This window comes from Hippichthys cyanospilos, chromosome 21 (genome assembly GCF_059441005.1).
Source record: "Hippichthys cyanospilos isolate Australia breed blue-spotted pipefish chromosome 21, RoL_Hcya_1.0, whole genome shotgun sequence".
NCBI classification, from domain to species: domain Eukaryota; kingdom Metazoa; phylum Chordata; class Actinopteri; order Syngnathiformes; family Syngnathidae; genus Hippichthys; species Hippichthys cyanospilos.
The window spans coordinates 11,609,221-11,624,583 of NC_142389.1; the positions used below are offsets into that span (position 1 = coordinate 11,609,221).

At 37.2% G+C, this 15,363-nt stretch overlaps 1 protein-coding gene and 1 long non-coding RNA gene across 2 annotated transcripts; one reads left to right on the forward strand and one right to left on the reverse strand.

Annotated features, from left to right (window-relative positions):
- Positions 1 to 5,617: 5,617 nt before the first annotated feature.
- On the forward strand, positions 5,618 to 7,756 carry LOC148406612 (uncharacterized). Its single transcript, XR_015863921.1, has 2 exons — positions 5,618 to 5,773; positions 6,792 to 7,756. It is a non-coding gene; the product is annotated as an uncharacterized LOC148406612 (long non-coding RNA).
- A 320-nt stretch (positions 7,757 to 8,076) lies between these two features.
- Positions 8,077 to 15,041, reverse strand: LOC148406613 (CMP-N-acetylneuraminate-beta-galactosamide-alpha-2,3-sialyltransferase 1-like). Its single transcript, XM_088404207.1, has 7 exons — positions 14,907 to 15,041; positions 12,787 to 13,032; positions 11,544 to 11,743; positions 11,248 to 11,415; positions 10,863 to 10,908; positions 10,644 to 10,763; positions 8,077 to 8,460 (listed from the first exon to the last, which is right to left on the reverse strand). Exons 2-7 carry the CDS (start codon positions 13,021 to 13,023, stop codon positions 8,293 to 8,295), a joined length of 939 nt encoding a protein of 312 aa, XP_088260333.1. The 5' UTR covers positions 13,024 to 13,032; positions 14,907 to 15,041; the 3' UTR covers positions 8,077 to 8,292.
- Between the last annotated feature and the right edge of the window lie 322 nt (positions 15,042 to 15,363).

Genomic DNA, 15,363 nt, shown 5'->3' on the forward strand with positions numbered 1-15,363 from the left:
ATCATGTTAAAATGATATATTATTTACAAATAAATTATTCTTACCTTTAAGCCCTGCTTTGAAACCCTGACTTGTGCAGATTCACAATTACCTGTACCCACATTGGCTCAGTGGATCACACTCCTGAATTTAGAGGGAATTAAAATCCTGTTATGGGACTTTATCAGACCTTATATATTAAACTATTTTTGTAACTACATAGGAAAAACTCCCGACACTGCTTTGAACTCAAACCCAACTTTAAAACCTCTTCTTTGTAAATTGATTTTTTTAGGTTGATGCATAAAATACTTTATTTCCTCCCAATGCATTTCAGTATCTGCCGATTATGTGTAAGCAGCTGTAAATGTATAGTAAAAAAATAAAAAAAGATTGCATTATATGGCCCAATTAATGAAGTTATAAGGACATTCTTGTCATTTGTTTTTGTTAGTAGTCATTGAGTGGGTGTCATATTTAACATATTTATGCTTAATTTATCTTCCACAATGTACTTTATAATTTTTTTTAAACCAACTGTGACTAAGTTTTCTATGGTGACATCAATGTTCTTCCTTTGCATTACTAACCCATTGGTTGTAAAAATGAAGATTTGCTTTGATTTGTATGACAGGTCCACATAGAGAGCATCAAAACATTTTCTGAGATGTATTTTAGGATACGAGGTAATGGTATGGATTTACGTATAATAATTATACTAGGGTTACTTGCATGAAATTGCTGTAAAATATGAGAGTACATAAAGGTCAAAGGTTTAAAAAAGTTGGCATAAAATCATTTTGAAGGGACATAATCGACTGGCTGATTAAATGGTCAGGCCCTAGTTGAAACCCTATTTTTAAAACCTAAACCATGTTTAAAATTCTACTTTGAAACCCAAATCCAGGATTAAAACCTTACATTAAAACTAAAATTGCCAACTAAAATGAAATATGAACAATCCACACTGCAATATTTTAATGTTGTCATTTTATTTTTGCCCTGTAGTTAGTCATTTGATATCATTCTGCTGCAAAGGTTGGTGATTCGGAATATGTATTTCATTGATTCCCTTTTTGCATTCTTTCCTAATGCTAACTTAATAGCACTTTAAATGAAACCATCATGATGGTAATTGTAAGGATTTATAGCTTTTTTTGACGAATAGACATTCGGAGACATTCAAAATGTCCTAAAAGCTGTGTGTGACTCACCATGAATCACAACCAATTGTGTCTATTTGTTTTTTGTTTTGTTTTTAACACAAATGATACAAAGCATGGTTTTCTTGACAGGCTATCTCACTGAGCTCTTCCAGCAGCTGTCAAGAGGCTTATGTTGCCATTCGGCCTGGACTAGCACTTTCTGCTCTCCATTAGAACTGTCAGCTCCACTCAATGATGGCCATTAATTACTTAAAATATCACTTTGCATGTCAAATCCACTTCATATGCCACATCAAGTGACCCCACAATCAAATCGAAAAAAAATAAACAAATAAAATTTGGATAAAATATGTCACACATAATCCTACAAGATTAGTATGTATTGTTTCTTTCAAACATGGTATTGCATTGTATTCCTAAAATAAGGCGGAGTGATTCATCTTGTTTGCGGGCCATCCTCTGACTGACTTTTTTTTTCAAAGGTTCCATCTTGTATTGACACAAGTAAATCAGAAAGATGATTTTTTTTTGTATTTGCAAAAAATGTTCTCACAAAATTGTAAAAAATTCAGTATATAGTGTACATTGGCAGTTACATGCTTCTGTAATTGTGCACATTATTTTGTATGAAAAATAAGCAACTGAAGCAGTTTGAGCACTGTGCACTCTACATTTGTTCTATCTTAGAAAACATAGACTTTCAGATGAAGGTATCAGCATTTGTTTTAATGCTGTGAAGAGATTTAAAAAAAAATGAGATATTTCAGACTGGTAATTAGTTGATCTGATTCATCTTTTTGATCTTACCTAAGAATTTTCTGCGAAAAAAAACTTTTTTAATTTAGATGTATTGTATTAATGTGGTGGCTTGGTGAAAGAGTGGTATGCACGTCCGCCTCAAAATTCAGGGACTTGAGTTCAAATTCACCTAGCATCCACCTTCTTGTGTGGAGTTTGCATGCTCTCCTCGTGCCTGCGTGGGTTCTCTCCAGGCACTCCGGTTTCCTCCCACACTCCATAAGCATTCAGGGCAGGTGTATTGGACACTCTAAATTGTCCTCAAGTGTGATTGGTTGCATGAATGGATGTTTTTCCAGCAACCAGTTCAGGGTGCCCCTCATTCCCAAAGTCAGCTGGGAGGGAGGGAGGGAGGGAGGGATGGATGGATTACTGTGACATATCAAAAGATCGACACACAACAACAAAAAAAGTGTCCACAGTCATTTATTTTCTGTAACTGGTGCATTTGTAACCATTTACTTTTTGCTGGATTTGGATTCTATCGTGAGCTATAGCTGTAGTCCACGCTGGGTGTTTTGCATTTATGTGGTAGACTAAACTTGAGCTGCTTCTGTGGTATGCAAGCTCCTTCTCACATAAAATGCATATCACTCGACTTTGATCAAAGGTGCCATGTGGGCATTTTCAGAACTAAATTTATCATATCTTTCATATGCTCTTACATTTTCATGACTTCCTTCGGAACTTGCCCTTCTTCCAAAAACTAAAGCCCATCAGGGTGATCATTTCCTGAACTTTTGAGCGTAAAATGAACATACTGGTATTGACATGTCAGTAAGGATGAAGTGTTTCTTGTTGGGAACTCTGTTCTCTGTTTCCACTGGAGAGGCTCCGGTGTGAGGTGGCAAATGCTTTTTCAGTCTAAGGTGGCAATGTCACTCGAGATGAGGCGGTGGCGGTCTTGCTTGCCTGGCTGCCTGCCTGCCTTCCCCTCTTCCTCTTCGGACTCAATGGCCATCGATTGGGCCAGGAGCGACACTGCGTCCCAGGGAGGGGTAAGCAGATACACCTCGTTGCTTCAACAATCATCCGGCCCCTGTAGGGACAGGTCGTGGTAAATTAATAGTGTGCTTGCAGCGACTGGATATTGTTAATGTATTTGCTATCGATAGAGTGAAATAACATGAGTAGCTTCAGACTTACTTAACACAAAACATAAATCCTCCAAGACCAATGGGGTTCAAGGCAAACAGGAAGTGAGTTGTCGTAAGCTTCCTGCCTGGCAGGAAATGGGGCCCAGTCCCATTAGGTAATAACGAAAATAGATATTACTGCTTCTAGGATTGAAGAGTTAAATAAATTGAGTTGTAGAAATTTGAACAGAGATAGAGTATTAATAAAAAAAAGAAACGATGGTACTGTATGCCTTGGTGTTTTCACTAAAGAGGAATTTATAACATGTATTTTTTGTTGTATTTGCTTTTAACAGTAGCCAATATTCATTAAAAAACAAACGTTGGTGCAGGTAATCAGCCTAGCCAATAATGACTAACAGATACATATTAGCGATATCCATCTGAGACCCAGCCTGTTTATTTGTCTCCACTGGTGTGTCCATTTTGTCTCATCAAGACCACTGAATTAATTGCATCCCACGTAAACACATGAGACACCATTGTGAGTTGAAAGTTGAGGATGTCCTCTGCTGACCATACTAGGACTCAGTATGGTCGCTCAAAAACTAATGTCCAGTATAGTGGACACAAATGAATAGGCTGAGTTTCAGGGGGTTATTTGAGGAAAATATACTTCTTTTTTGTGACGTTTTGATTGTATTTGAACATTTTGTAGGAGAAACCACGTTGTCTACGTCTGTAGTGAGTGGCACCAGGTAGCACCCAAATTATGGGACATTGTGATTTTTCTAGAATATAATTTAATTTATTAACAACTGTAGGGACGTAAAAAAGTGTTGCATATTAATAATTACCTGTTTTCTTCATTAACACATCCACTGCTACTGACAGATATCAATGTCAAAGATCAATTTTTTATTTGCACCTCAAAGAATGAGTCAATTATTCTACTCTTCTACATTGCTAGCATGTATCAATGAATAAAATGTATATCTTGCTATAAATAACTTAATCATTTTGCAATAAATAACAATCATTTTGCGGAAAAACATTTAAATCATTAACTGCAAATAATGACTATAGATGTCAAAGATCCATTTTTACTGCCCTGGCAATGAATGAGTTAATATGATCAGTGTGAACACTTTCTTGAATAGCATTAATAACGACATGTATTTTGTGCATTTTTTTTTCTTCAGAAATGTATCTGAAAGTGGTAGTAATTCATATTACTTAATTCCGAATACGTTGCTCTCATCTTCAAATAATTTGGTGAACCCTGAGTCCTTGCCTGTGACCTTTTCTATTTTTGAGTTGACCGCTTGGCTCCTTAACATTGCTATTACTTATGTTTACATGAGGCAAAAAAAAAAAAAAACAAGGAGTGCATGTTACACTCCAGTACACCGAGAAAATCAGTCTCTCTTCTGTTAGCTCTGGGCAATTTGAGACCACACAGAACGACGAGGGAATGGTCACGTATGGGTAGGTTATAGATGGATTTTCTACACAGGGGCTTTTCATAAACACAAGTGAAGATATGTAATACAAAATATTAAGTAATCTTGATATAAAAGTGGAGCTACAGAGCGCACATTCTGTTGCTGTAGATCCCAAATGGATAATAATTCAATGCGTTCGTTAATCGTGCCTTACATCTACATGATTGTTGAAGTGTTATCAAAATTATGAGAAATGCTATTAGCTAAAGTCTGACCTCTAGTGGAGAATCTCTGCACAACTCCCAGTTCAATCGAGGTCATGTCTATTTACTTGATGTAATGGTTTAACCTTAGCCTTTAAACAGCCTATTTGTTTATCAATATGTCCTTGGGCAAGGCAGCAAGCTCCACCGAGCTTGCGATGACAAGTAAAGTCCCCTTGGGTAAGCGATGCGATCGGGCAAAAGGTAACAAGGAGGTCAAACATGTCAAAATGTAAAACAAGGTGTTCTAATTAAGTCTCGAATTATACTAATGGAACCATAAATTATTAAATATGTCAAAAATAATGGCCATCATATAAAACACAAACTATTCGGGGAGCGGGGAGGGTTCTTTTTGGATTCAGGTGACCATGTCAAAGTGATGTTAATGAAAAATAATGGGCATCTGATCAGTGACATTACATGTTGGACTTGCGTTTGTCTTTTGGTATCGAACAGAGCACATATTTGGATTTATAAGTAATGTTTTGGGGCTCCGAATGGCTCTTTTCATACATAATTCCTTTTAGTATTATATATATTTAAGTATTAGGTGAAGTTAGCTTTCCATACACTTTCGTTTGAAATTGTATTTATGCTAAATTCATTTGCACATATTTGTGTATAGATAAACATTTTTACAACAATTCGACAAATGCAAAAGTTTGTGTATGTATTGCAAGTGCATTTCATAATATTCCTGGAGTTTGAACTTAATTTGCGTCAACTGTAAAGTCAACTGTAAAAAATAACGTGTAAAATCAAATTTGTCGCCTCCAATCACCGCGGCGGTGGGCGGGACTACGTTACCATGACAATGACGTCAACGTTGGTGTCGAGTAACTATAAGGTCAAAATAAATGCAAGTGAATGGAACATGGTAGAGCGTGTGCGTGTAGGAGGAGGAGGTGGTGATGATGATGGAGGGGGGTAATAAACAACAGGTTACTCCAAAGTAGACGTGACGTATCCCGGGTGACCTTCGAAAGTATCCACAGGCTGGAATGAACGTCGACTCGGCGGAATGACGCTTTTCACTCGGCCCGGTAAGATGTCAGACAGCAGAAGGTTAGGGTCACGAAGAAGCTAGCTGATGCTAGCCGTTAGCCTAGCACAAGCTAACACTTTTATTTTGGGGCTTTAATCGGCCGTTCTGCGCCATAAAGTTACTTTCGTTCCTTCGCCTGCTGCAAGAGGAGTATTTCAACGCATTGGCGTCTTTAAAAGGCGAGTGCGTGTGCGTTTAAGTAATGTTTAGGGACTGTTTTGGGTCAGCCTTTTGACAGTCGCTTTTTGGCCTTTCATCAAGTGCTTCACCCAGCTGTGTGTGTTCGATGACGTCACAGTACGCCGGGTTTCTATTACGTAGCGTAATAATACTTTTATGGCGTGTATCAAAAGCGATTAAAAAATTCAAGTAAACACGCAGAGGTCACAGTCGCAGCTGCCAAGGTGAGAGAGAAACGGTTTAACGACGTTCGTGACGTCATGCAATATTTTTGTTTTTGTTTGAGATTTGTTGTTTTAAAGTCAAATAGTAACGGTTATATTAACAATATAACAATGTATTGTTATTCATTTATTTACCATTCATTTCGTAGTTTTGTTTTTGGCCTATACCTTTTGGCTCATTTAAAGCTACTTTACCCGACCTAACGCCCTCAGTCGAGGACATCCTGGCCTTTTGTAATGATGTCTCGTGTGTTGGGCTGGCGTGCAGTTTTTGCTGTCTTTCTGAGACAAAATGGACAAAACTATGGACACAAATGAATAATGAGTAATGTTGTTATGACAGGTCAAACTTTACAAGAAAATCAGCCGATAGATAGATAGATAGATAGATAGATAGATAGATAGATAGATAGATAGATAGATAATTTCAGATTTTCTTGTTTTATGTTGAGGTACCTTTGACTTTGGGGAAAATACATTATTCTTGTCTGTTTTTTTTCTGCACATAACAGCTTTTCTTGTAAAATATATTAATTCATTCTGACTTTTATCATAACATTCAGGCTTAAAAGAAAAATACAATTTTTATATAACTTTTTTGTTATTTTATAGCTTTTTTTCCCTGCATCAACCACCGAACTGTTCATTGGCACCAAGTAGTCGAGGGGCTGTAAACATCCCCGACTGGAAGCTGTCTTCCCCAACAGAGCTTTCAGTCTGATGTTTGCCGTCGCCAGCTACTCTGAGCCTCCGCCGCAACGTAGGAAGACGACAACTGCGTCGCAAATCCGGGCTCAGTTCATGTAAACATCCTACACTCAGCTGGAATCCACTGCAGAAGTGGCTGAGAGAAGGGTGTTTACGTGCGCTGGCTTGGAAGTAAGACGACAAGAAGCAGCAAGAGCAAGTACAACCATATTTTGTGTATATTTCAATGTTGATGACATAATGAACTGGTCCGGCTCATTAAACAAATCCAATTATGTGTAGGAAAACTGCTACAGTTTTCAGCAATTACTGTCAAACATGTATAATGTATTAGGAAATATTTCAGTTCCCTTTACATGGTCTTTAAAGTTTCTCCAGAGGCCAATTAAAATATGAAAATTATGGAAGATAGCACTAACTGGGGTTGGCTTTTGTCCATGAGCTCAGAGTCCAGTAACCCCTATTATAATCATTTTTGAGACAATATTCTAAGGATTAGCCAAGTCGGTGTAAATCAGGTTTAAACAAGTTGATCCAACCACTTTTCTTTGAAGTAAAACCTTCAAATACGTATTTTTTTTCTGTTAGTAGCTATAGTTTCTCCTTAAAATAAGTCAAGTAGTTTTTGAAGTTCTAAAACGATCTATGTCGTTGCCATTAAGAATTCTAATGTTGCACTTACCACATATAGGCCGCTAGATGGCAGCACTAGGCTTATGCTAACTACATAAGGAAAATCATTGCTACAAGAGCTGCTTACACGCTCCCGTTTTTAAAGATAGGCCTAGTTATTATGCATATACTGCTGTTGTTGATGTTATGTAAAACAGATGTGCTGAACTGAATTAAAATTAATCTTGTATTCCTTATTTTCGAGTATTTTAGTGGCATAAGTAGTGACTTGACCATCTGGATTTTCAAAGTGTAACCCATTAATTTGACTACATTTCCATTTGAGGTAAGAGCTGCCTCTTCTGCGGATTTTGTAAAGCTGTTCATAAACATTTCCTTAGGCAGTCAATCCAGGGAGACATCGTTTACTTTTCTTTGTCATTCTGTGTTTTAGTCGTGTGCAACACTTTGACTCCTCACTGTTAAGTGATTCATGAATAACATTGGTGCTTTCTAAATTTAATGCCTTTTTGAATGAAAAACGAAGAGTAAAAGAAAACTAGTACCCAAAAAAACGTCAGCACAAATATTTTATTCAATCTTTTCAAAAAGGACATATAATACAGCAAATATGTAAACAGTCTCTGTATTTAAGATAAGGCATTTTCTGTGCAATCAAATTGGTGGAAAAATAGTGTGGCAAAAAACGATCGAAGAGTGTATGCGTGCAGCATTAAATTTCCCTTTAAGGGAAAAGAGTTTGATCCTAAAATAAGCAAGAATCCAGCGCATGTTACATGCCCTTAAAAAAACGAATGATCTTCTTCTGATGCAAAGTATCAATGACCTCATATTCCTCCGCGCCAGGATGAGGTCCAGTTCTCAGTCCTTTGTTCTTCAGGACCTCAAAATAGTGACTCCAATTTCCTTCTTTGTCAGCACCAAACCCGAAAACACTGACCTGGTGGGAAAAAAAATATTAAAATCATATTAATGAATATTGTTGTAATTCTAGCACGTTTACACATATAAATGTGTATTGTGATCCGTTTTTATCACGTCTGGGTTATGCAATTTTTAAAAGGCACAATAATTTTTCAGCCAAGTGATTTATTTTAACTGAAAATTTCAAATGTTCAAGGACCCTTCAGCTCCTAACCTGTCTTTGGGGAGTGACAAGTTATGCATTGTTAGTAGGGCTCTCTCTAGTGGTACATTGAAGGCATATGTGTTTAAACACAGCTGACATGTATGTAACTTGAAGGTAGTATGTGTGATTTTTCGCATGCGCCTGTGGGAGCCTTAGGCATTACGGTAAATACAGCAATACACATTATACACATTATTACATTTTGTGACATAATTTAATGGTAACTAGACCTACAACTATATTTAAAACATACTGTTGGTCATTAAGAACACATTTACTTGCAAGTTTTTGTAATTTATGATCATTTATTTTAAATGAAAAACTGTCTAAATCTTACATATTGTCACTTTAGGTTAATGCACTGGTTCTCAATTATGTTTTGACCCCCCTCCCCCATCCCCCCAGAGAAAAGAGAAATCATTTTGTGCCCCCCCAACCCATTTTGCCAGACCAAACATAAACAAGATTATTACCTGTAAAAATTGTAATGTATTACTTAAACGGTATCCTTTCTAACATTGACGTACGGAAAAAGCAATGTTAACCAACTTCTGACTACTTAAGTATTTTTACAGCATTTTTACAGGTTAAAAGTTTATCAAAAGCAGAAAAAAGACCTGTGCATCAAAGTGCCTGAAAAAAATGGCAATCTTTATCACAATTACACTTCACATGGCAAAAACAAATCCCCTTGTGCCCGCCCACCCTAGGGGGAGGGAGGAGCCCACTCTACGTGTTTGCGCTTGATGTTTAATTCTTACTAGGGTTTTTTTTTAATCTGATGTTAATGTGCAGTCCATTTGAATCAAAGTACAATTTTCTTCAACATTTCTTTTCAAAATGTACAGAAGAATCAAGGTTGGTCAATGCCAGGGGTGTCCAAACAGGTAACTAAGTACTCAATTCTAGAGGTGGGCAACTTAGTTTTTTTGCTGGTCCGACATTCGTCAGAGCCCCTGCCCCTTTTCGTCATTGTCGGTCCATCATTTTTTTTCAAGCCATACGAAATTGTAATCCTCAGTCCGTCGGTTTATTTTTACCCAACCTTCCGCCACATCTAGAGGGTGACATTTGACTGTTTTTTCTGGTCCATCATTTGTCAGGCGCTGGTCTACTTGTGTCTGCATTCATACTCACACTTAAAATTAACACCATGTTTGTGATTCTACAGTTACACTGCAATTGAAACAACACAATAATATAAGTGTAACACAAAAACAAAGCCGGAAAAGGGGTTTAATCTTAGGCTATCATACACCATCATGTTTAATACAGGGTATGAGAGTGCAATTAGCAATCATGTCCACTGGATAGCATTATCATGCATTACATGTCTCCCAAACGGCGGATGCCAATTCTCATCAGATTTCTGCCCTACAGCTATAGAAGACTGTTTCATTTGTCTAAATGTCATCAATCAGGTACACTACAATTGAAACTGAGGTTGAATTTACTACAGAAAAAGTCATTAGGGAATTGAAAAACTATCCTGCATTTCCTGGCCAAGAGCCAATCAGAGAAATAATGCAAAATTTTGTCTGCAATCATTGGTTACTTGAAACTCATCCCAGAATGCTCTTAGAAACCTGAAACCAGGACTAAGACAAGGAGGAACTACAAATAAATCATTGGTAAAGTCAGCTGTGTTAAAACTATGAATTACAAGTAGTGAATTGAACCACCCTAGTTTATTCACTCTATTCAACATTTTTATCTCCACTGCTTGGTGGGACGGCAAAATAACTTTTGACACATTGACTCCAGGCTGGTTGCAGTTTGTGCTATAAAGACATAGCAATTTATCAAAAATACAAATTAGCATCCAAGTCCATTGGATTATATTTTATTAATCTTAAAGAGCTGTGGCGGGATCAAGGACAAATGCCCCCCAGGCCATACTTTGGACACCTCTGGTGAAACGCTTTCCCTCCACAGAAACTTTTTTTTTTTTTTTTTCCAAACTCCAATTCCTTAAATGATAAAGAGCCCCCTACCTCGTCACATAGGTGCAAGCTGAGCACCACGGTCATGAAGCCAGTGGATGGGTAGCGGCCTTTCTTTTTCAGCCAAATTTCGTGACAATATTTCATGAAGCCTGGGTTGATAATCATCACCTGTTGCAAGTCATACTCTTTTAAAAACACTTGACTCAAAGGAGTAACATTGCAAGAAAACAATAATGCTGTTTGTCAGTATTTATAGGTGAGACTCACAAAGTCCTTGTTTCCTCTCCTTGCTGGATTCTCTGTACCATTTTCTCTATTGGAGGTAAATATTGCACTACATGCATTTCTCATTTTCTTCATTGTACAATTTACTGCTCACTTTACTCTTCAAATATTTGAGAGTGGCAATATCATCCTGAGACCCAACCCACTGGTTTGTATCCGTTTTGTCTTAGTAAGGTAGTAAAGTTTCTGCAGCCAACCCAAACATGATATATGATTGAAAAGGCCAGGATGTCCTCCACTGTGGACACTAGGACTTAGACTAACTCCAAAGAGTCAAAACATAAACTCAAAGACAAATGTCCACTACAAGTATATGCCAGGTCTCAGGAGGATATAACAAGTACTAGTTTTCAAAGACGCAACCTACCCAGGGGCAAAGTTCTTGAGCAGCCAAAGCAAGTCCTTTATCTTAAAGGGAAAAAACACCAGGTGAGTTCTGTTGTTCAAATTAATGGCGCTCTCAGGATACATGACATGATGAGTTGTCTTGGTGCCAACATCTGCCTCGTAGCCCTTTGTGAATCCTCGGTTCATTCTACACCGATCACAATGTCAAGCGTTTGTTATGGAAAGTTGCGGTACCTTAAGACTTTCAGTGACCATGCTGCAGTAAATCCATTAGTTTTCCCATAATCAAGAATGGAAATGAGTCACTAGGTTTACCTTATTACGATGTTATGATAATCGATCAGTGGTCCATAGTGTGAGCCCATGAGATTACCCGAATTGCCCACCACCGCGCAACTCCTGCAACGGCTTGGTGACTTCTGCTCAACTTGCGTGCTGGGTAGTGGAAAGATGGTGAATAATTTGTTTACAGTTTCATTAAAAAAGCTGAAGGGCTGGTGTTCCAGCTGCAATTTCTGAAATATAAATACAGCAAAGAAGAGACAACATTAGCTACATAAAGATACAATACAAAATGGGTTTGTTCAATACATACTGGTGCATATATTGCATATATATATATATATATATATATATATATATATATATATATATGACCTATTATTGGCTAGGCCGATATTATGAAATTTGACATCTCGGTATGAGGACCGGAGTTTTGAGACCTGTGATCTAGTAAGTCAACTAATTACCGTAGTTTTGGTCCTAATTGGTGAAAGTAACTTAAAGTTAGTACTTAATTATCGAAAGTAATTAATCACATAATTCATTTAGTAGCAGGGATATTAGACCTTACTTTAGCCAAACATATAAAAATGGTTGAAAAATAAAAGTATTTGGGATTTAATGTTTGGACCCTTAAAAACAATAAAATATGTCTCAGATCGAATGGGTTAAATACATTTTTCACTTTGCAGGGACTTGAATGTATGCAAATGAAAGTTATTTAAAACAGCAAACTAAGGATACCATGTGGCTCAATCCCCCTTAGTCTAAACAGGCCAAACCTGTTCTGAAAGCCCCATGTCCCCTGCATGCCCAGGAGTTTTTTTGTTTTTTTAAATACAATGCCTTCAATAGTTTGAACCATGTCAAGCTAAGGTTAAGATTCTTAAAGCCAGCATGCACTTACAGTATCTGTAATATCTTAAAGGGGCAGTAACAAGCACCACCAGTGAGTAGTGAGCCATACAGACAAAACAAAGAATATTCACCAGACCCTTGACTACACTAATTCAGAACTCTATATAACGTCATCCACATAATCATACCACATAATAAGTAAATACTGAGTTTACTCCTCAAATATACTCTTCTTGTTCAGCTGCTTTCTAATGTAACCCAGTGCAAGTGTGTTCTGCAAGTTCATGGTAAAGTTTTGTTTTTGTAATTTCTGGAAACATGCGCCATGAAATACTTACAGTATGTAAACAGTATGTAAACAGTAAAATATTAAAAGGATCACACAAAAGACTCTAATTGGAAGGAAATGCACATCTACCTTCCACCAGTTGAAATCATCCTCCGACGTTGGGTTTGGTATGGACAAAAACTGCTTTGGTGATAGGGCCATCATTGTTTTCATCTCGTTCTCACCTTCAGTCAAACAATTCTCGCAACTGCAATCATGCAACGAATACAACCGTCGCAGGTCCCATTTGTCTTTATAGAAAAAACCAGCGGCAGTCAAACAAAGAAGGGTAAGCAAGATCCTGGTCTTTCCTGCTGTGGACAACATCTTGTGGACCTGTGAGACACAACAAGCAGAAATGTGACCTTGCACATAGAATATTCCAAAAAGACGCCACAACCGCTAAAATTGAACGGTTCATCTGCAAAATTCCTAATGTGTTTAGTTTGGTGGGTTCACACATTGATCAACATTTGTAATGGCATACCTCAAGGCTCAAGCTTTGACCCACTACTAATTTCCAACAAAATAATTTTTCATGGCATTGTAATTATTCAGAGCCAATCTTGAAATATGGCAAAGTATTGCCAACTTGAATGGTGTTTTTGACATTCTCCAAAAGCAGCTTCAATGGCTAAAATTGCTATGAATGCTAACAAAACATAAGGTGATGATTTTCTCAACTCTTAGATGTGTGATTCCCTGAGGTTCTCACTGTACATGTTTTACATGCCAGGTAGGTTTTTGAAAAAATGACATTGAAATTTGGATTTGAAAACATCTGCTCTGTGCTACATTTTCATCTGTAAAGGATGCATGAATACACTTGCCCATTTTTGCATACGTCACAGAGTACTGTATATCGCTTTGTTTTCTTCCTATATATTAGAATATAATTTTGGGATTGATTTTTATTTTATATCTATATTTTCATAAATGTATATTTTTTAAGTACTAGAAACCTAGAATTGATCTATTTCTAATTTTAGATTATTGAAATTAATTAACCAAGCCACCATATTTGATTGGACAGTGTTTTTAAAAAATATGAGTCCCAAGTTTTTTCAGTTGTTTTTTTTCCCTCCCTAGTTTTATAGCTATTTCAGGTAACGAGCGTTTATGTTTAAGCAGCCGCTCCATCGGGCAGCCACACCTGTCCTCCGCATTTAAACGAGTTGTGACCACTGTTGGAGATCAGCACTCAAAACCTGTTCTTGAAGATCTGCCCTAGTTAGGTATGGCTTAAATAAGCACAAAAAAATAAAAGATAGCACAGCCGTTCAAATCTAGAGCTGCTTGACTTGATTTTCGTATCTTGCATGAAATCTTTGAAGGCCATAGAAAGCCTAGCTGGGGAAAAAGGAAAAAAAAAAGAAGAAAAAACACCTAGAATTCCAGTATAATGACGAATGCCATTGTGAAGGGAACTCTTTGCTTTTTCCTCTGCAGAATATTGACCACAAGTGACCACAACAATGGTCAATGTAAAGACTGTGAAAGTGTGGTCTAAAGAGATCGTTAGAAGTCCTTAAATAAGGAGGGATCCATTACACAAGGTTTAAAGGTGAGACCATTTTTTTCAACTTAATATCACATGTTTTGCATCTTGCGGCTTCATCAGGCTGTGCGTTGTCTTATGCTAAAGCAATCACTGCGCTTAACACAGATATGTTGTAGTTCTCAATTAGAGAACGCTTTATTAAATTACACTCCAATTAGGATGATGTTCGATCTTTATTATATATTCCCTATGTTATTGCTGCCTGCGGGCCTGTGGCTATTTTTCCTAAAGAGCTGCATATTATTCTGGTAATTCTTCACAAGTGCATGTTCTTTGCTCCTATGGGGTTGTGTTGTTTTATTACCAAAGCTCTTCAGCCCCCAAAGGGAATTATTTTTCTGTTTGTGATTAACTCTACCTGCTTCTTTTCCTCACCTGTTGTCTGTTGCTAGTCAAATTGTTTTTTCCTTCAGGTACTTTTCTAATGAATACATTCAATATCAGTAAACCAGCAATTAATTCAGACCTAATTACTAAAATGTTTACTTCTACTGCATGCTTTGCCAGAAAGAAAGAAAGAAACAAACAAACAAAGAAAGAAAAAGAGAAAAAAAAGAAGACAATCCATTCATCCCACTCTCATCTTCATTCATTATGGTTGAAAAAATCTTTTGGGATTTTCAATGACAATTCAAAATCATGCACTTACCTATGCCACAGAGATGAGGTGTGACTCTGCTTGGTCAACGGTACTGACAGCAGGAATGGATAAGGATCAAGTAGAACAGGTAGCCAACATAAAGGGGAGGATCAGAGAGGCGGTGGCTTTTGTCATCCAGTCAAATGTACTACATCTGCGCCAATACATATAGGATACTTTTGCTTGCTATACTTCTCATAAAAAAGGCAAGGATGTCATCTCTGCGAGAAATCCAGTACCATTACCTTAATCTTAATACCTAGGAGCAATAATCTCTGTGTGTTTTTTCATGTTATCTGAGACTACATCTCAGTTTCATTATTTTTCCAGCTGAGCATATACATTAAAAACAAAGAGTGTCTAGCAAACATTTCCCTGTTCATTAGGTGGAACTCAAAATCTGGTTTCACAGACCTGGTTTTTGAAGCGAGCGTCACAAAAGCGGAGAGAAAAACAATCTTAGTAG